Source organism: Mytilus edulis, chromosome 13 (genome assembly GCF_963676685.1).
Source record: "Mytilus edulis chromosome 13, xbMytEdul2.2, whole genome shotgun sequence".
Taxonomy (NCBI): Eukaryota; Metazoa; Mollusca; class Bivalvia; order Mytilida; family Mytilidae; genus Mytilus; species Mytilus edulis.
In genome coordinates this window covers 40,085,185-40,108,471 of record NC_092356.1, presented here as the reverse complement: position 1 = coordinate 40,108,471, position 23,287 = coordinate 40,085,185, and the positions used below count along the sequence as shown (strand labels likewise).

Here is a 23,287-nt window from a genome sequence, read left to right as displayed (position 1 = left end):
GTCAAGTTACTCTATTTAATGGGTCACAAATTAAATATTCCATTTTAAATTAGCGGCAGCAAGAGGGATATATAAGTGTATTTAGGCTATGTTGAAAAACCTGCATAATGACAAACGATTAAACCTATAAGATATCCGTTGATTTTTTGTGGGTGAAATGGGTTTAATTTGCATAAAAAGAAGTTATTTGAAAACACGGAAAGTATTTGATGTGGATTCGAACTCCTCCAAAGCTATCAAGAGTACAGTAAAAAAAAATGCATCTGTAATGAAGAAGAAAATGTAAATATGTACACTGTGGCAGATGGGGGTTACAATTTAGTTTACTTTTCTATTTTTGTAGAGAGGGAAAATCCAATACTGGTTTAGTTTTTATTTAAATGTGAACTGGGGTAATTAATTAGGAATAGTTAACCCAAGTTCGACCCGGAACAGATTTCATAGTGTGAACAGGGTATTAGTTTACATTTCACAGCACTGCTAAGGGAAAAAAACGAATTATCGATATGATGAAGCTGCCAACAGTTTCCTTGCAATAACTTATGAAACATTTTACCAATGCTTTTCAAATTTTTAGCTCACCTGGCCCGAAGGGCCAAGTGAGCTTTTCCCATCACTTGGCGTCCGGCGTCCGGCGTCGTCGTCCGTCGTCTGTCGTCCGTCGTCCGTCGTCGTTAACTTTTACAAAAATCTTCTCCTCTGAAACTACTTGGCCAAATTAAACCAAACTTGGTTACAATCATCATTGGGGTATCTAGTTTAAAAAATGTGTGGCGTGACCCGGCCAACCAACCAAGATGGCCGCCATGGCTAAAAATAGAACATAGGGGTAAAATGCAGTTTTTGGCTTATAACTCAAAAACCAAAGCATTTAGAGCAAATCTGACAAGGGTAAAATTGTGTATCAGGTCAAGATCTATCTGCCCTCAAATTTTCAAATGAATGCGACAACCCGATATTGGGTTGCTGCCCCTAAACTGGTAATTTTTGGGAATTTTTGCTGTTTTTGGCTATTATCTTGAATATTATTATAGATAGAGATAAACTGTAAACAGCAATAATGTTCAGCAAAATAAGATTTACAAATAAGTCAACATGACCAAAATGGTCAATTGACCTCTTTTGGAGTTATTGACCTTTATAGTCAATTTTTAACCATTTTTCGTAAATCTTAGTAATCTTTTACAAAAATCTTCTCCTCTGAAACTACTGGGCCAAATTAATCCAAACTTGGCCATAATCATCTTTGGGATATCTAGTTTAAAAAATGTGTGGCGTGACCCGGCCAACCAACCAAGATGGCCGCCATGGCTAAAAATAGAACATAGGGGTAAAATGCAGTTTTTGGCTTATAACTCAAAAACCAAAGCATTTAGAGCAAATCTGACATGGGGTAAAAGTGTTTATCAGGTCAAGATCTATCTGTCCTGAAATTTTCAGATGAATCGGACAACCTGTTGTTGGGTTGCTGCCCCTGAATTGGTAATTTTAAGGACATTTTGCTGTTTTTAGCTCACCTGGCCCGAAGGGCCAAGTGAGCTTTTCCCATCACTTTGCGTCCGGCGTCCGGCGTCCTGCGTCCGTCGTTGTCCCGCGTCCGTCGTTGTTAACTTTTACAAAAATCTTCTCCTCTGAAACTACTAAGCCAAATTTAATCAAACTTGGCCACAATCATCATTGGGGTATCTAGTTTAAAAAATGTGTCCGGTGACCCCGCCAACCAATGTGTCCGGTGACCCCGCCAACCAACCAAGATGGCTGCCATGGCTAAAAATAGAACATAGGGGTAAAATGCAGTTTTTGGCTTATAACTCAAAAACCAAAGCATTTAGAGCAAATCTGACAAATGGGTAAAATTGTTTATCAGGTCAAGATCTATCTGCCCTCAAATTTTCAGATGAATCCGACAACCCATTGTTGGGTTGCTGCCCCTAAATTGGTAATTTTAAGGAAATTTTACTGTTTTTGGTTATTATCTTGAATATTATTATAGATAGAGATAAACTGTAAACAGCAATAATGTTCAGCAAAGTAAGATTTACAAATTAGTGAACTTGACCGAAATGGTCAGTTGACCCCTTTAGGAGTTATTGCCCTTTATAGTCAATTTTTAACCATTTTTCGTAAATCTTAGTAATCTTTTACAAAAATGTTCTTCTCTGAAACTTCTGGGCCAAATTAATCCAAACTTGGCCACAATCATCTTTGGGGTATTTAGTTTAAAAAATGTGTCCGGTGACCTGGCCATCCAACCAAGATGGCTGCCATAGCTAAAAATAAAACATAGGGGTAAAATGCAGTTTTTGGCTTATAACTCAAAAACCAAAGCATTTAGAGCAAATCTGACATTGGGTTGAATTGTTTATCAGGTCAAAATCTATCTGCCCTGAAATTTCGGATGAATCGGACAACCCGTTGTTGGGTTGCTGCCCCTAAATTGGTAATTTTAAGGAAATTTTACTGTTTTGGGTTATTATCTTGAATATTATTATAGATAGAGATAAACTTTAAACAGCAATAATGTACAGCAAAGTAAGATTTACAAATAAGTCAACATGACTGAAATGGTCAATTGACCCCCTAAGGAGTTATTGTCCTTTATAGTCAATTTTTAACAATTTTCATAAAATTTGTAAATTTTTACAAACATTTTTTACTGAAACTACTGGGCCAAGTTCATTATAGATAGCGATAATTGTAAGCAGCAAGAATGTTCAGTAAAGTAAGATGTACAAACACATTATCATCACCAAAACACAATTTTGTCATGAATCCATCTTCTTCCTTTGTTTAATATTCACATAGACCAAGGTGAGCGACACAGGCTCTTTAGAGCCTCTAGTTATATATTGTTACTGATGACAAGAGTTGAAGTTTGATATTTACTATTATTGTATAGCAATATAATATTTCCAACATAAAGTAACCAAAAGTTAGCGTGCAATAAATTCTAATATTGCACTAGTGCAATAAATCTTCAAAATTCATGACGTCATCAACGACAAAATCTTAGTTTAAACCCTTTTTTACTTTCAAATATAATATTGCTATACAATAAAAGGGTTATTGCATGAATATTGTCCCTCGTAGAACATATATTGCACTCGCAAACTCGGGCAATATAAAATTCTACTCGGGACAATATTCCCCAATATTCATGCAATAACCCTATATTATCACTTATATAATTCAGGAGTTATGGTTATGGAAAATAAGCACTTTTTCAATAACTAATGAAACATTTCACTAGTTCTTTTCAAATTTTAAAATGTTGTTACTAATGACAAAATTGAGTTCATGTATATCCAATATTGACAATTTTCACTTATCATATTTAGTCCTTGATAGATTTGAAAATAGTTACAGAATGTGACAGGTCAATCAAACATGATGGTGCATGTGTCTTAAAATGAATACAGAAAACCTGGTTTGCTCTCAATTTGACAGCTCCTTTCTGGTTCTATTGACTGAAACAATTTGCGATGCTTATGATATGATGCAGAGAATTTTACTGTGATAGGTCAGGAAGAGTCAGTTTTTTGTCTCTGAATGTGGCATCTGCAGAAATATATTTTTTAATTTGTTAATAGGTACTCAATTTATGATTTATCTGCGGAACAAGAATATGCCATTTCGATGATTGCTAGTGTATGCTTAGAATCTGATGGAACCTGTCACGAATTTCACATCTTGGACAGAAGTAGAGTACCAAAACCATTGTGTAACTGGAATAAAGGATTCAAAATACCAGGTTAGATTTGGTTTCTTTTCATTATTCCATTTACATTTTTTCTACTTCTTTTGATAATTCAGTAAGAACAGTATCACTATTTCTGCGAGGAACAAATATTCAATATTTTTATATGTTATTCCTTGCTCTGTCTGTCTGTCTTCTCTGTTTATCTCTCCATCTGTTTATCTATCTGTCTGATTGGCATAAAATGAATGATTAGTTGATTGACAATTGTTTTAACTATTTAAATGCAAGGAGTAAATTCACGCTAAAAATTTTGTTGTTTGATTTATTGTAGACTTTTCTTTATCCAAATACATGTCAGAAAAAGGAGTGATTCAGCTTAATCAGATGGCAGTGTCACATGTACTTGAAACTCTAGGAGTATCATCTTATTTGAAGTCTCCATCTTGTGACAGAAATGCAGCCCCTTTTACTGTTCTGAACAATGGATGGTCAAAAGGTATTTATTAATGTCATAGTTAAATGTCATAAATCATATACTACATTCTTGTGAAAATAAGCTTATCCAAAGTATTACTAGTTTTATATATATGAGATAAAATTGATGAAATTGTGAATGTGTCAAAGTGACAACAACCAGACCATAGAGCATACAACAGCCGAAAGCCACCAATGGGTCTTAAATGTAGCAAGAAATTCACGCACCCGGAGGCATCCTTCAGCTGGCCCCAAAACAAATATGCATACTAGTTCAGTGATAATTGACGTCATACTAAACTTCGAATTATACACAAGAAATTAAAATTAAAAATCATACCCGACTAACAAAGGCAAGAACTACTTCCATGTATAATTTTAAAGAATTTTGGCAAGTTCTAAAGAATATATATATATATGAAGATCTTTAAGTTAATTTTTTCCCTTAGTTGATGAAAGAATTGAAATTTTGAATTGATGCTATGCATTAAATTTTCAAAATATCTTTTAAAAATTGAACGCTAACGGGAACTAACAGAAATTTTTTTAAGAATTCTGTTTTACTTTATTACTAGATTAGAGAAATTAGAGCCTTAATTTTTTTTTAATTTCATAAATACATTTTTCAGAATGTGCATCAACTACTGGTTTGAATGAATCAATTTCTGGTCATTCTTCTTGTTATATTCCTGAAAAATGTACAGCAATATACTGCTGCACTGATATCCCACAGCTAAACATCACAGTAAATACGGGGATAAATCTGGATATTTGTGACTTTCGACTAACTGTTTCACTGGAAGAAGTAACCCTGGAATATTCATTGGTTGGCTATGAATACGGCTCCAAGAAGAAAATTTCCTTATTTGGATTATTTGATCTCAGGTAGATATATTTAGGATCAATTATATGAAAGTTATTTATTAAATAAATTGTAATTAGAAAGAAAAGAGATGATATTTGTTATGCATGTGAGTGAGACAACAACCAAAGGACTTGAAAAATACTTAAAAATGGTCAATATAGTCTTTATAAAAGAATAATAAGTACTTTACCTCTAAAGCATCCTGAATCTCAAAAAGATTTTGATAGATTTAATGGACTCTCAGAAACCTGTATCAACACTGAACTTCTAGAGCCAAAATCTATAAGATACAAAGAAAATCACAAACAAGAGTCAATGCTTAGGACAAGCACATGGACATTTGGCTCAATAACTAGTTTTCAACTTCAAAAACTTAAAAATTCAATACATGTATGTGGAGTAATAGAGTAACACAGTTTTTTTCCATACAAAACATATATTTTAATTCACTGACTAGCTTACTTAAATGAAAAAAGTGTGAGTTTGTATGTACTGTACTTTACAAAGATAAATTAAAGGTAATGAGCTACATACATAATATGAGACAGCAACACAACCACACATAAAACCAAAACCATCATGTCTACTTTTTAGCTCACCTGTCACTAAATGAAAAATGTCAATATTTGCAGATTTTAGCACAGAACTAGGCCAAACGTTTACTGCTATTTAAAAATCCATACTGTATACAGTTACATGTAATTTATCTTTAGTAAGAGCATTTCAATTTATCATTAAAACTTTTGAGCAACTGTCAAGATAGAGAACAACAATTCAAGTGCAGCCCATCATTATTATATATTTTTACATTCTATGTATTGACTAAAATATTGACCTCTCTCTTTTCAGCTTTATAATAACAGATCTAAACATTGATAATATTGTTGTGCTGAGTGTGAATATTTCTGCATGTTTAGAATCAACTGGTATTTGTCAATTTGAGAAAACATTGATGAAAGAAGTTCAACTTCCTAAAACTAGATGTCAAGTGAATCTAGGATTTAAGAACCCAAGTAAGAATTTTTAACCGATTTTTGTGACAAAAATGTCGGTTATTGATTTGGGAATGTACGCGGGTGGGCGGTCGGGCAGGCTGTCAGGCGGGCGGGCGGGCGGGCGGCAATCAAATGTTGTCCGTGCATTTACTCTTGAACCGTTCAACTAAAGCTTTTAAAATTTTAATATGTTATTACTGACAACTATACGAAGGTCAAGTTCAATAATGGCGATTTTGACTTTTACTGTTCAGGAGTTATGGTTCTTGAAAGATTGAAAAATGGAGTTTCCAGTCGTGTCCATGCTTTTATGCATGAACTGTTCTACCAAAGCTTCCGAAATTTTATTATGCTGTTACTGATGACAAAATGGAGGTCAAGTTTAATAATGACAATATTGACTTTTACCGTTCAGGAGTTATGGTTCTTGAAAGATTGAAAAATGGTGTTTCCCGTCGTGTCCGTGCATTTTCTCATGAACCATTCAACCAAAGCTTTTGAAATTTTAATATGTTGTTACTGATGACAAAATAGAGGTCAAGTTCAATAATGACGATTTTGACTTTTACCTTTCAGGAGTTATGGTTCTTGAAAGATCGTAAAATGGCGTTTCCATTCACGTTGTTGCATTTACTCATGAACCATTCAATCTAAGCTTTTCAAATTTTAATATGTTGATACTGATGACAAAATGGAGGTCAAATTTGATATTGACGATTTTCACTTTCACCATTCATCAGTAATGGTTCTTGTGATATTGCCAGGACACAAATAAATGTTAATAAATCCGGTTTGCTGTCGTTGTGACAGCCTCTTGTTTTTTGTATGTAGTAAAAATATATTTTATGTTTATGTTTATGCCCCACCTAGGGGCATTATGTTTTTTGGTCTGTGTGTCAGTTATTTCGTCCATTCATTTATCACCATTATTTATCTGTCTGTCCCGCTTCAGGTTAAAAAAATTGGTCAAGGTAGTTTTTGATCAAGTTGAAGTCCAATCAACTTAAAACTTAGTACAAATGTTTCCTATGATATTTGATATTTGATATTTTTATTTTTTTATTCCAATCAGGGTCCCATAGGGGGCATTTATAATTAACAATTATGATAATATAAGCAACAAACATGAGACATTGTACAGTATATAACGTGACGGATATTATAATAGACAAATGAAAAAAGCATATTCCCCCCCCCCCCCCTATGATGTGATCTTTCTAATTTAATGCCAAATTAGAGTTTCCAGCAATTACAAATCAAGCCTTTTAAAATATGGAATAAATCTTCATGTGAGCATGCTTTACTGTTGCACTCAACAACTTCATGCTTACCCATTATTGAAGTGGGGATATTACAGTTCAACTTGGTTGTATTATATTAAAACAATGATTAACATATATTTTTAATCTATAATATGAAATCAAACAGACCTAGACATCTAATTGCATGAGTTTGCTATCTATTTTTATGTTTATTATGTTTATATCAGGTTGTATGACTGTTTACAGTCTCTATAGATAGTTAAATAGATGGTGTGTAGACTAAAATACATACGAAATGCTGATACATATTATCAACTTTTGCTTAGTAAATTGTTTATTTCATAATTTGGATATTTATTTTTTAGTATGTTAGAAATCAAATATTAGAATTGGTAAGCTTGAATTTGACAGTGATTTTAATATTTCAGTGATAATTTTTTCTAATTTATTAAGAAATATCCGAGTTTTGGGTTGTAGATTAAATAAAAGAAATTGACCCAACATTTGTACACAGTTGTTGTTAAAAACATAACTAATTGTTCCAGTAAACATGAAGTAAAATAAATATTCATTGATTTCTAAAAACTTTTATTCTTTTGTTTGCAGATTTTACACTAACAAGGTTCTTAACAGAAAATGGACTGGGTTTTGATGGATTACAACTATCTTCTATTGCAACATCAGTGCTTCTCCACGATCTTGGTGTAGCCCCATTCCTCCTACAGAGGCAGTGTGATCCCAATGATTTACTTTACTATCCAAGAAATAAAGGATGGAAAAAAGGTTAGAAATGTTAAGAAGTTTGAAAGGTCAGTGTCAGCAAATGCTGTCACTATATATTATTTATGTCATTTTTGGTCATTCATTTGTAAACTTTTAAAAATCTTCCCCTCTGAAAAGTCTTGATCTATTGAAATCAATCCTGTTCTCAAGCATGCTAAATAGAGTTGGTCATTGTTGACATGTACATGTGTCATAGATATAAGCAAGCAATGCTGAATTTTTAAAGCCTTTATATATATATATATATATTATGTACCAGATAAATCTTCCTTTATAAGCTTTCTTTATAAGCTTGAAGTTCTTACAGATAATGAAATGTGATATTTTTTTACAGACTGTCAGAAGGAAGTAACTTTGATTGCATTGGATGAATCCACTGTCTGTCATCTCTATGACTACTGTACTGGAATAACGTGCTGTACAAATGTAGAAATGATTGGCAGATCTATAAATACATATCTTACACTGGATCCCTGTAACAAAAGGATGAGCATAGGGATAGAAAAGTATACTGTTAACATCAGTCTCTTTGATTATGACTATGGCAAACAGGAGCATATAAAACTCTTTGGATTTGTTGGTCTAGAGTAAGTATATAATTAAACTAAAAGATTAAGAAATAATTGATGCAAGCTATACTTTATTGCAGTTTTAACATGGGTCGGCACTATATTCGTGATTATTTTTGCACGAGCGATAGTGAGGGCTAAAATAACACGAATATAATGCCTACCCATGTTAAAACTAAAATAAAGTATAGCTTGCATCAATTATTTCGATTCTAATTAGGACAATTAAGGTAATTTCTATGTTCGATGTGTATAGGTGTAGAACGTTTGTATAGGCTCTTCCATGAACCTCCCTTTTTTAGCTCACCTGGCCCAAAGGGCCAAGAGAGCTTTTCTTATCACTTGGCGTCCGTGGTCCGTTGTCGTCCGTCGTTAGCTTTTACAAAAATCTTCCCCTCTGAAACCACTGGGCCAAATTAAACCAAACTTGGCCACAATCATCATTGGGGTATCTAGTTTTAAAAATGTGTCCGGTGACCTCGCCAACCAACCAAGATGGCCACCATGGCTAAAAATAGAACATAGGGGTAAAATGCAGTTTTTGACTTATAACTTAAAAACCAAAGTATTTAGAGCAAACCTGACATGATGTAAAATTGTTTATCAGGTCAAGATCTATCTGCCCTGTAATTTTCAGATGAATCGGACAACCCGTTGTTGGGTTGCTGTCCCTAAATTGGTAATTTTAAGGAAATTTTACTGTTTTTGGTTATTATCTTGAATATTGTTATAGATAGAGATAAACTGTTAACGGCAATAATGTTCAGCAAAATAAGATATACAAATAAGTCAACATGATCGAAATGGTCAGTTGACCCCTTTAGGAGTTATTGCCCTTTATAGTCCATTTTTAACCATTTTACGTAAATCTTAGTAATCTTTTACAAAAATCTTCTCCTCTGAAACTACTGGGCTAAAATAATCCAAACTTGGCAACAATCATCTTTGGGGTATATAGTTTAAAAAATGTGTCCGGTGACCCCGCCATGCAACCAAGATGGCCGCCACGGCTAAAAATAGAACATAGGGGTAAAATGCAGTTTTTGGCTTATAACTCTAAAACCAAAGCATTTAGAGCAAACCTGACATGATGTAAAATTGTTTATCAGGTCAAGATCTATCTGCCCTGTAATTTTCAGATGAATCGGACAACCCGTTGTTGGGTTGCTGCCCCTGAATTGGTAATTTTAAGGAAATTTTGCTGTTTTTGGTTATTATCTTGAATATTATTATAGATAGAGATAAACTGTAAACAGCAATTATATTCAGCAAAGTAAGATTTACAAATAAGTCAACATGACCGAAATGGTCAATTGACCCCTAAGGAGTTATTGTCCTTTATAGTCAATTTTTAACAATTTTTGTCGAGCCTGCAACTTTTGTTGCAGAAAGCTCGACATAGGGATAGTGATCCGGCGGCGGCGGCGGTGTTAGCTAACTTCTTAAAAGCTTTATATTTTAGAAGGTGGAAGACCTGGATGCTTCATACTTTGTATATAGATGCCTCATGTTATGAAGTTTCCGTCAGTCACATGTCCAATGTCCTTGACCTCATTTTCATGGTTCAGTGACCACTTGAAAAAAAAGTTCAAATTTTTTGTAATGTTGAATTCTCTCTTATTATAAGTAATAGGATAACTATATTTGATATGTGCGTACCTTGCAAGGTCCTCATGTCTGTCAGACAGTTTTCACTTGACCTCGACCTCATTTCATGGATCAGTGAACAAGGTTAAGTTTTGGTGGTCAAGTCCATATCTCAGATACTATAAGCAATAAGGCTAGTATATTCGGTGTATGGAAGGACTGTAAGGTGTACATGTCCAACTGGCAGGTGTCATCTGACCTTGACCTCATTTTCATGGTTCAGTGATTATAGTAAATTTTTGTGTTTTGGTCTGTTTTTTTCATACTATATGCAATAGGTCTACTATATTTGTTGTATGGATTGATTGTAAGGTGTACATGTCTAGCAGGCAGATGTCATGTGACCTTGACCTCATTTTCATGGTTCAGTGGTCAAAGTTAAGTTTTTTGAGTTTTGGTCTTTTTATCTAATACTATATGCCATAGGTCAACTATATTTGGTGTATGGAAATATTTTATGATCTTTATGTCAGTAGTGCAGGTTTCTTTTGACCCTGACCTCATTTTCACGGTTCATTGCACAGTATTAAGTTTTTGTGTTTTGGTCTATTTTTCTTAAACTATAAGTAATAGGTCAACTATATATGTTGTATAGAAGCATTGTTAGCTGTACATGTCTGCCTGGCATGGTTCATCTGACCTTGACCTCATTTTCATGGTTCATTGGTCTTTGTTTAGTTATCTTGGTTAATGTTAAGTTTATGAGACAGTTGTAATAAAGCTTTATACTTAGGACTATCTACATAATATCAATGATTAGTATAGAAGGCGAGACATTTCAGCATGTGCACTCTTGTCATAAAATTTGTAAGTTTTTACTAACATTTTCCACTGAAACTACTGGGCCAAGTTCATTATAGATAGAGATAATTGTAAATTGCAAGAATGTTCAGTAAAGTAAGATGTACAAACACATCACCATCACCAAAACACAACTTTGTCATGAATCCATCTGTTCCTTTCTTAAATACTCACATATACTTAGGTGAGCGACACAGGCTCTTTAGAGCCTCTATTTGTTTGTTAACAAGCAAACAACTGGTATTGTGATTTTTCAGAGGGAGGGGTTTTGAACAGCCAGCATGAACGGTTGTCGTATCAAGGTTAAATATGTCAATTTCGAAGTGCAACGCATTACACTCATAATAAATGATTTAGTAACAACATGTGCATTATTTAAGAGTTTGGAAATGTTTAAAGATAATCAAATATATTAAATGCATACTAATTTGATAGAACTCATTATTCTGTAGAAATCAATATACGCATGTGCAAACAAATTTTATTGGATTTAGAGCATTGGTTTATTCATAAAGCGAATGAAGCATATCATATTAGAATTTTCAGAAAATCATGATCATTAAACTGAAAGTGATAAATATATGATCGTGCATAATTTGTTAGCATATAAACTTCAACAAGCATACACCATACTGTTTTTTAGCTCACCTGGCCCAAGTGAGCTTTTCCCATCACTTGGCGTCCGTCGTCTGTCGTCCGTCGTCGTCTGGCGTCGTTAACTTTTACAAAAATCTTCTCCTCTGAAACTACTGGGCCAAATTACACCAAACTTGGCCAAAATCATCATTGGGGTATCTAGTTTAAAAAATGTGTCCGGTGACCCGGCCAACCATCCAAGATGGCCGCCATGGCTAAAAATAGAACATAGGGGTAAAATGCAGTTTTGGGCTTATAACTCAAAAACCAAAGGATTTAGAGCAAATCTGACAAGGGGTAAAATTGTGTAACAGGTCAAGATCTATCTGCCTTGAAATTTTCAGATAAATCGGATAACCTGTTGTTGGGTTGCTGCCCCTGAATTAGTAATTTTAAGGAAATTTTGCTGTTTTTGGTTATTATCTTGAATACTGTTATAGATAGAGATAACTTGTAAACAGCAATAATGTTCAGCTAAATAAGATCTAAAAATAAGTCAACATGACCAAAATCGTCAGTTGACCCCTTAAGGAGTTGTTGCCCATTTTATTCAATTTTTAACAATTTTCACTTATTTGGTAAATTTTTGTAAATTTTTACAAAATATTTTTCACTGTATTTAAAGGTCCAAGTTTATTATAGATAGAGAAAATTCTAAGTACCAAGAATGTTCAGTAAAGTAAGATCTACAAACACATCACTATCAGCAAAACACAATTTTGTCATGAATCCATCTGTGTCCTTTGTTTAATATGCACATAGACCAAGGTGAGCGACACAGGCTCTTTAGAGCCTCTAGTTTTACAAATGATTTTTTTTTTAAACACACTGACAAAGTTAAAGTTTTGTTGCTTTGTAATACTTTGATAAAGGATTTTCATTAAACTATTGGTTTTCCTATCACAAATGATAATGCACAATTTACTTTCAGCTTTGAGATAAAAGATTATCCTACAGAAAGAAAGTTTGAAGTTACACTTGATATTACTGTTTGCTTGGAATCAAATTCTTCATGTCAAATATCAGTCCCTATTTTGAAGAATACGGTTCTTCCAAAGTCTGTATGCGAGTGGAAAAGTGATTTCATGGATCCAAGTAAGTGAAAAAGTTTTAACTGATACTTTTTTTTTTTTATAGAGCACCCAAGAATATTTTGTTATTTATATATATAAGTGCACACTCGAATAGTTTGTATAGGATATATTTAAGTATGCACTTGGATAATTTGTACAGGAGATATTTAAGTTCACACTAGAATAATTTGTATAGGATATATTTAAGTGTGCACTTGGATAATTTGTACAGAATATATTTAAGTTCACACTAGAATAATTTGTGTAGGATATATTTAAGTGTGCACTTGGATAATTTGTACAGGATATATTTAAGTTCACACTAGAATAATTTGTACAGGATATATTTAAGTGCACACTTGAATAATTTGTATTGGATATATTTAACTGCACACTATAATTATTTGTATAGGATATATTTAAGTGCACACTAGGATAATTTGTATAGGATATATTTAGGTTCACACTATAATATGTAAAGTATATAATAAAGTGCACACTAGATTTATATATATATATATATATATATAGGAAATTTTAAAGTGTACCCTTGGAAAAGGTGAAGGTACATGGTGTTACTAATATAAAAAGTAGTGATTGACAGTTAAAGTTCCTGAATAAAATACATGCATTTTTATGCTGTTAAGCTGCATTATGCGAGCACTCTAGATTTGTGTTCTACCCAATAAATGCTGAAATACTTGCCATTGTTATTATCTAGCTGGCAACTATGTTATATATAACTAATTGAACACTTTTTTAATACTTTTAATTCTTGATTACAAAAAATATGACCAGAAAAACCATAAATGATTGTTTTTAAGTTACACATAGGAAGTAGTGCTCATGAGAATCCTTGTGTAGTTTATTATGACCCGTGCTTTTGGCTAAGATGTCAAAGAACAATTGTATGAAATATTTAATCGCTGAAATTCTCTTAAGACAAGTAGTTTAGATTTCCCAAATGGCAAAAGTCGTAGGAATATTGTTTGTCATCAATACACAGTACAACTACGTCAGTAGTCTGTTATATAATAAGTTCAACTGTTTATGCTGTTGGCAGCAATTTCAAATTAGAAAATGAAATTTTCATATCTTTTCACTTTGGAGGCAGTGGTTCAAATTAGCGGTGGTCCGAGGTCTGCAACCTTCTACTTTTGCAAGCAGAATTTCGACTTGGTTTCTAGCTACGCCCGACGGAGTCCCCTTCCACTTGAAAGAAAATACAAAATAACTGCAAACCTTTTCACCAAAGTCTTCAAATAAACGATCTAAAAATTTATTTTTATCATTTTTATTCATGACAGCGATGTTCATTTTGTACAACGGCTAGCTTTATACAGAAAATCGTCGACAAATAATGTGTAAATTCGAGTAAAATCATACATGTTGTATCTGATTGACAAAAACAACATTGTAAACACAACAACAATGGCTGCCGTAAAGACAAAATTTTACTATATCGGATCCGATTCGGGAAGCGGATAAGGGTTATTCCGGGGTTTTGTTGATTAACTACAAAAAAAAATCCAGGCAGGTGACAAAATACATCTATGCATGGTAAATGAATATAAACACTAGAACTGAAAACCGAAAGATATATGTAAAAGAAAGAAAAAGCAGAAAATATTTTATACAGAAACTCAAAATTACTTTTTGACAAATTTTAATGTCAAAATCCAATACAGTGTGACAGTAAGAGTATATCTAACAATATATATGTTCATGTTCACAGTGTAAATTTTCTTTATCAGTGATAAATGATGATTATGCATGTGAGATGCTTTTAAAGTGTTAACATATTACTGCAATTTTGAAGGGGTATTTCTTTCTCAATTTTGAAGGGTCAATAAAAGTAGCTGAAAGTTTCTTACTTTATTTTTACAAATAATGCAACTATATTATATAATACCTGAATGTAAGCAAATCATATGATATATAGGTGGCGTCCTTTGGGCCACTCTACCCCCTCCTGTTTGATAACTTGGAAACGGCCAAGATCCCCACCCCTAAACCATATAATCATGTATAGGACACTATAATAAATCAAATAAAATATAGGGGGAGTCCCTGGAGTCACCCCACCCTCTCCTGCTTGGAAATGGTTAAGATCCCCCGCTATAACAATTCAAATGAAATATAGGGTGAGTCCCTATGGTCACTGTACACCCTCCTGTTTGAGAACTTGGAAATGGTCAAGATCCTCACCCGTCAATCATATATACTTATGTATGGGACAATATAACAAATCAAATGAAATATAGGGGAAGTCCCTGTGGTCACCCCACCCCTCCTGTATGAGAACTTGGAAACGGTCCAGATCCTCACACAGAAACAATATATAAACTATATGAAAGCTTAGTTTGGACATTTTGATAGCAATTCAAAATAACAAGTTCACCTTAAGCATTGTAATGACTATAATATACCTATACAAACTGATAGACTAATTTTGTCACAGCATCATTAAAGTGGAGTTAAAGTCTTATAGGATTGTAAGTATGTTTTATTTTATCACCTTGCACTTTCACATTTTGACTGAACAGTTTGTTCAATATTTTGACCAGTTGAACAATTTGGTTTAATAAAACAAATTGCAATTTGGTCAAAATTTTGAATAAGTTGCAATTGGTGGAGAGCAACACTAACAGTCAAGTCACTGTGAAATGTATGGAATAGTTATAACTAATAAGTAATTTCTAATATTTTATAAGTATTTCAGAATTGATGTTATATTTGTCTTGTGCAGATTTTTCATACAAGGAGTTTATGGCAGGAAAAGGTTTATCAACTGACAGTACACTTAGTGCGAATGATAGGACAGACCTAATGGAAACACTTGGTCTAACAGACTTTTTAAATACAGACCAATGCAGTATAGTTGGTTGGATAAATGGTGAAGATGATTTTTTTCTTATTAGCCTATACAATGGTTTCACATTTTTGTTAACATAAAATGCTTTCTAGTCTCCCCATCTTTCTCTCATATTAGATATTTAGTTTTATATTATTTCAATGTTAAACTATTTCTATATCAAAATTCGGTACAAATTCCAATTTGTTGATTATTTTTATTTTATAAGCACAGAAAAGATAGAAGATAATTAATGTTGTTAGTGAGTTGTTTTGAAGTTGCAATAATAATGGTATGATATATTTCATTTGATGGTCCATTGAAATGGTATTTGTTTGAGAACTAAGGTCTAAAATTTCCAAAACTTCTATAAACACTGTCATCTTTCAAAATTATGTTTTTTTAGTAGGATTTATTCTAATTGAACAAAAGTGATAGTTTAAAAGAAATTATCACAATCAAAACTGTGGCAATAACTCTTTCATACACATTCCAAATTTTTTACTTTATATTTGTGCATGGAATTAATATTGTTAGTTATAAATTTTGAGGTAGAGTAATGATTTTGTCCAGTTGAAAAAATAAAAAAATAATATATGTCTAAAACTGTCAAGCTGAATTATAGGCTTTATTAACATAATATTGTCCATACTTTGAGTTAGAGCAGGTAGACTTTTCTATTATTTTATTTTACTTCTCCTTAAACCTTAAGCTTTCCTCCATGGATTTTTTTTTAATATACTTGATTCGCATAGGATTTTTTTCAGTTAAAAAAAATCATCAGTTTTAAAGTGTTAATGCATTGTGAAAACCAATGTTTCATCAATGAAATTCAAGTCAGATAATTCTCATGAATCTCCTTTTTGTATTGGATACAATTTTTTTTAAGTATGATGCAGACATTTTGAAGTCGAAGCATTTCAACTGAGGTACTACACAGGCGTCAAAAGGCGTCATTATGGAGTAAAGGGGGTGGTGTAAAAAGGCGTCATTATGGAGGAAAGGAATAAAAGTAGTATACTGCACTGAAAAAATCTATTTAAGAATGAGCTGGTGGGATTTTTTAAATGATTGTGATCTTAGGATGTCAAATAGCTAGACTCAGAAGAGATATTAAATGTGGTGAAGGTTAAATGTAACTGTATATGAATATGTTTTTACAGAGTGTAATCAATCTATGGCAGTTTTACCCAATAACACAGAACCAGTAGGATGTCATATAGGTGATACATGTAATGAAGTAGACTGCTGTTTAACTCCAGAAAAAATTGGACAATCATTTAAAACGTCAATCAACATAAAACCATGTCTCTTCAAGCTGACTGTTGCCATTGAACAACTACAGTTCAGTAAATGGTTGTTTGACTATGAATGGGGATACCCTGTCCAAGTCTGGCTGTTTGGATTTGTCCAAATGGAGTATGTATATAAGACCTTGTGTTATTTTTTAGAGTTGAAGATACATTTAGTTTTATGCCATCTGATACAAACATTTATATATAGGGATCTTTTCTGTTGTCTTGCTTGATGTTGTTTGCAACGCAACTCTTTGAAAATAGTTCTCAACGGAATTAAACATATGTGTTTATAGAACATACAGTTGTGTGCCTGCTATTTTGATTTTTGCTCTTAAAGTGATTGCTTAGTTTTCCTTTTCCTAAACATTGACAAAGCCATTTCTACATATATTACTTTGTTGATATGAAACTACCCTAAAACAGCTTAGCAGAATTAAAAAAAAAACTTGCACTGATTTCCTATAGGACAGGAAGTTGTGCACCTGCTATTTAATTTTTTTTCTCCTTTCAAGAATATAAACATTTGCCATTTTTGCCAAAATGCATTATTTTAAGACTGCAAATAACATGCATCTTATTTCAAGATTTTTAAATCATGTTTTAATCAAATTATGCAAAATATGAATTTACATGGTACATCAACCAATAATATTTCATACGAGATAGGTTTTATTTTAATATTATAAATTTAGATTAAGGTGGTATCCAACACCTTCGCTAAAATTAGTTTGGCTCGTTTAATTTTCATAAAATTTTGACAAAGTATTTACTTTGACCCTTTGACAACAATATAAAAATTTCAAAAAATTTGAACCAACCATTTTATCAGAAAAAATACACTGGTTATATAGCAGTTTGACAAACACTAATTTTGATCGTTGAGAAGTTTAATATTCCCTTAACAACGCAACTTAATTAAAACGTTTATCTGATTTTACAGAGTTATCTCCCTTTAGTGTTAGGTACCACCTTAAAGTTATCAGATCATATAATTTCTGAATTTCACTATTACATATTTTAATGAATGATCATTGCAGGTTTAGAATAGTGGATCTAACAGCAGAAGAACAGTATCTCATTGATTTAACACTGAGTGTTTGCATGGAAGCTGACAGTTCATTGCCGTGTGAAATCTCAGTCCAGATTTTTAACCAATATAAACTGCCAAAACAAAAATGTGATTGGAATACAGGTTTCCTTATTAGCAGTAAGTATGATATTTTTATTGTGCTTATGCTTTAGGTTTTTGGCTATTGCTATTCCAATTACTCAAATCATCTCCACACTCTGATCAACTGGCAAACAAATCAAGTTATTGCTTTAGAGATATGGTTGTTAGAGGGAAGTAAATGTAAGTGGTAAAAGGTATACTTACCATCCAACTTCTCTAAATAAAATAATGACTTAGTATGATATGTGGCACTGGTTTTCTGTTTGTCATATGTACGTTGTCCTTGACCTCATTTTTATGGTTCAGTGACTACTAGACAAAAAAAGTAAAAAATTTTGTATTGTTGATTTCTTGATTGTATAATTATAAGTAATAGAACAACTATATTTAGTATGTGTCTACTTTGCAAGATCCTCATGCCTGTCAGACAGTTTTTACTTGACCTTGACCTCTCATTTCATGGATCAGTGAACAAGGTAAAGTTTTGTGGTCAAGTCCATTTATCAGATACTATAAGAAAATAGGTCTACTATATTTGGGGTATGGAATTATTGTAAGGCAAACATGTCTAACTGGCAGGTGTCATCTGACATTGATCTCATTTTCATGGTTCATTTGACAATGTTAAATTATCTGGGTTAATTTGTTTTAGCAACTATAAGCAATAGGTCAATTATATTTTGTGTATAGAATGATTGTAAGGTGTACATGTAATTCCTAGAAGTTTAATCGGACCTTGGTCTCATTTTCTTGGATCATGTTAAGTTTATGTGATACTTGTAGTAAAACTTCATATTTAGGACTATCAACATAGAATCAATGAGTAAAGCAGGTGACATATCAGTTGTGCACTCTTGTTTAACTATTATTTTTTTTTCAAATGATTAAAATTTTGAGAAAAAAAAAAAACTTAATGAAAACATTTTAAGGGACGCATTCATATTTCAGACCTGCCAACTTTTGAAAATCCCCATGGGGGATTTAGTGCCCGACCAGATTTATAAGGGTTACAGTTTTTGCGGTGTTTCTGCATGCACTGTTTTTAGCTCACCTGGCTTGAAGGGCCAAGTGAGCTTTTCCCATCACTTGGCGTCCGTCGTCCGTCGTCTGTCGTCCGTCGTCGTTAACTTTTACAAAAATCTTCTCCTCTGAAACTACTGGGCCAAATTAGACCAAACTTGGCCACAATCATCATTGGGGTATCTAGTTTAAAAAATGTGTGGCGTGACCCGGCCAACCAACCAAGATGGCCGCCATGGCTAAAAATAGAACATAGGGGTAAAATGCAGTTTTTGGCTTATAACTCAAAAACCAAAGCATTTAGTACAAATCTGACATGGGGTAAAATTGTTTATCAGGTCAAGATCTATCTGCCCTCAAATTTTCAGATGAATCCGACAACCCGTTATTGGGTTGCTGCCCCTGAACTAGTAATTTTAGGTAATTTTTGCTGTTTTTGGCTATTATCTTGAATATTATTATAGATAGAGATAAACTGTAAACAGCAATAATGTTCAGCAAAGTAAGATTTACAAATAAGTCAACATGACCAAAATGGTCAGTTGACCCCTTTAGGAGTTATTGACCTTTATAGTCAATTTTTAACCATTTTTCCTAAAACTTAGTAATCTTTTACAAAAATCTTCTTCTCTGAAACTACTGGGCCAAATTAATCTAAACTTGGCCACAATCATCTTTGGAGTATCTAGTTTAAAAAATGTGTGGCGTGACCCGGTCAACCAACCAAGATGGCTGCCATGGCTAAAAATAGAACAATGGGGTCAAATGCAGTTTTTGGCTTATATCTCAAAAACGGAAGCATTTAGAGCAAATCTGACATGGGGTGAAAATGTTCATTAGGTCAACATCTATCAGCCCAGAAATTTTCAGATGAATCAAACAAACCATTGTTGGGTTGCTGCCACTTAATTGGTAATTTTAAGGAAATTTTGCAGTTTTTGGTCATTATCTTGAATATTATTATAGATGAAGATAAACTGTAAACAGCAAAAATGATCAGCAAAGTAAGATCTACAAATAGGTTAATATGACCAAAATTGTCAATTGACCCCTTAAGGGGTAAATGTCCTTTAATGACAATTTTTCACAATTTGTTCATCATATTTGCTAACTTTAAAAAATCTTCTCCTCTGAAACTACTGAATGGATTTGGATGAAACTTAGCATGACAGTTCCTTAGATTATCCTGCACAAAGTGTGTGCTTCGATTTTTGATCCATCAAAAAACATGGCCGCCCTTACTTTAAATAGAACATAGCGGTCAAATGCAGTTTTTGGCTTATATCTCAAAAACGGAAGCATTTAGAGCAAATCTGACATGGTATAAAAATGTTCATTAGGTCAAGATCTATCAGCCCAGAAATTTTCAGACGAATTAAACAAACCATTGTTGGGTTGCTGCCACTTAATTGGTAATTTTAAGGAAATTTTGCATTTTTTGGTCATTATCTTGAATATCATTAAAGATAAAGATAAACTGTAAACAGCAAAAATGATCAGCAAAGTAAGATCTACAAATAGGTTAATATGACCAAAATTGTCAATTGACCCCTTAAGGGGTAAATGTCCTTTAATGACAATTTTTCACAATTTGTTCATCATATTTGCTAACTTTAAAAAATCTTCTCCTCTGAAACTACAGAATGGATTTGGATGAAACTTAGCATGATAGTTCCTTAGATTATCCTGCACAAAGTGTGTGCTTCGATTTTTGATCCGTCAAAAAACATGGCCGCCCTTACTTTAAATAGAACATAGGGGTCAAATGCAGTTTTTGGCTTATATCTCAAAAACGAAAGCATTTAGAGCAAATCTGACATGGGGTGAAAATGTTCATTAGGTCAAGATCTATCAGCCCTGAAATTTTCAGACGAATCAAACAAACCATTGTTGGGTTGCTGCCACTTAATTGGTAATTTTAAGGAAATTTTGCAGTTTTTGGTCATTATCTTGAATATCATTATAGATAAAGATAAACTGTAAACAGCAAAAATGATCAGCAAAGTAAGATCTACAAATAGGTTAATATGACCAAAATTGTCAATTGACCCCTTAAGGGGTAAATGTCCTTTAATGACATTTTTTCACAATTTGTTCATCATATTTGCTAACTTTAAAAAATCTTCTCCTCTAAAACTACTCAACCAAATTCAACCAAACTTCAACTGAATGATCAGTAGGGTGTATAAAATAAAGTTTGTGTTTTATTTTCTATTTTCTATGAAAATATTTTATGATCTATATGTCGGTTACGCAGGTTTTATTTGAACTTGACCTCATTTTCACAGTCCATTGCTAAGTTTTAAGTGTTTGTGTTTTGGTCTCATTTTCTTTATTTATAAACAGTAAGTCATATATATTTGTAATATTGAAGAATTGTTAGCTGTACATGTTTGCCTGGCATGGTTCAATATGTTCAATAAGGCATTGTTTACCAGGTGAGCGATTCAGGCTCTTGAGAGCCTCTTGTTTGTTATTATCTTGAATATTATTATAGATAGAGATAAACTGTATACAGCAATAACGTTCAGCAAAATAAGATCTTCAAATAAGTTTACATGACCAAAATAGTCAATTGACCCCTTAAGGAGTTATTGCCCTTTATAGTTAATTTTTAACATTTTTCATAAATTTTTGTTAATTTTTAGAAAATATTTTCCACTGTAATTACTGGGCCAAGTTCATTATAGATAGAGATAATTGTAGCAACAAGAATGTTCAGTAAAGTAAGATATACAAACACATCACTATCACCAAAACACAATTATGTCATGAATTTATCCGTGTCCATTGTTTAATATGCACAAGACCAAGGTGAGCGACACAGGCTCTTTAGAGCCTCTAGTTTACTCTTAAAATATTCTCATATCTCTTCTTTTTTCTTTTGGTATACTGATGATAAGCTTATAAGCCTGGATTTCTTTTTATACCCCCGCTTTAAAAAAGGGGGGGTATACTGTTTTACCTCTGTCTGTCAGTCCGTCCGTCCATCAGTCCGTCCGTCCGTCCGTCAGTCAGTCCGTCCCATGAAACTTTCGTCACATTTTTCTCAGGAACTACACATCCACCCTTTCTGTAATTTGGTATCAACATTTATATATGTCAGCCATACCGTTTGATGTGTTTTCAGATTCATCACTTGACAACTTCCTGTTTACCGAACACTTGTCTGATTTTACACATGATAGCCAAGTTGAAAATTTTCGTCACATTTTTCTCAGGAACTACAATACAAGGATTTCTGAAATTTGGTTTCAGGATTTATATAAGTCAGCTATACCGTGTGATGCGTTTTCAGATTCATCACTCGACAACTTCCTGTTTACCGAACACTTGTATGATTTTACACATGATAACCAAGTTGAAAATTTTCGTCACATTTTTCTCAGGAACTACAATACAAGGATTTCTGAAATTTGGTTTCAGGATTTATATAAGTCAGCTATACCGTGTGATGCGTTTTCAGATTCATCACTCGACAACTTCCTGTTTACTGAACACTTGCATATTTTTACACTATTAATATTATCCACTTGCGGCGGGGGTATCATCAGTGAGCAGTAGCTCGCAGTTTCACTTGTATTTGCATGATTCTTGTACTTATTTTAAAATTGTCAAAACAATTTAAGAAAAGAGAAAAATGACAATAAAAAATAAAGGATTTAAAGTGAAGACCCCCCTTACCCCCCTCCAAAGACCTGCTTATCTTTAGACCATGACTCAAACGACATGAACCTATATGTCCTAAAGTTAGAAAGATAAATTCAGATTTTTATTAAGTCTGTCAGTATTAATGAGAAAATGGATACAATTTGAGTTTTCTTTCTTTGTGTTCAGAGATGTCTTACTGGCAGATGCTTATACACAGTAGAAGTGTATACAAAATGGCATCGATTTTGAATCAACAGACTCATGTCTGATTAAAAAAATTAAATGGATTTCAAGATAAACGATGTTTTCTTAAGAGTTCATTACACTGTTCTCATCTTTTAGTTAATAGGATTTTGTCATGGAACTACGGTAAACATTGCAAATTGTGCTTGTATGGTAAATTGGTTAAAAATCAAAGGCCGTACTCTGACTGAATTTCTGTTTACAAATATTAATTAATTTTGAGGATTGTTATGACCCATCAGGTA

The 23,287-nt window shown here is 33.0% G+C and overlaps 1 protein-coding gene across 1 annotated transcript in view; it reads left to right on the top strand.

Moving 5' to 3' along the window:
* LOC139500302 (uncharacterized) overlaps positions 1-23,287 on the top strand; it is a 120,368-nt gene that overhangs the window by 70,704 nt on the left and 26,377 nt on the right. The window contains exons 52-61 of the mRNA XM_071289046.1: positions 3,591-3,751; positions 4,032-4,196; positions 4,804-5,059; positions 5,889-6,052; positions 7,903-8,079; positions 8,414-8,666; positions 12,664-12,827; positions 15,555-15,701; positions 16,823-17,078; positions 17,995-18,164. Of these exons, the coding sequence (XP_071145147.1) occupies positions 3,591-3,751; positions 4,032-4,196; positions 4,804-5,059; positions 5,889-6,052; positions 7,903-8,079; positions 8,414-8,666; positions 12,664-12,827; positions 15,555-15,701; positions 16,823-17,078; positions 17,995-18,164 (1,913 nt within the window). The remainder of the gene's footprint in view (positions 1-3,590; positions 3,752-4,031; positions 4,197-4,803; positions 5,060-5,888; positions 6,053-7,902; positions 8,080-8,413; positions 8,667-12,663; positions 12,828-15,554; positions 15,702-16,822; positions 17,079-17,994; positions 18,165-23,287) is intronic.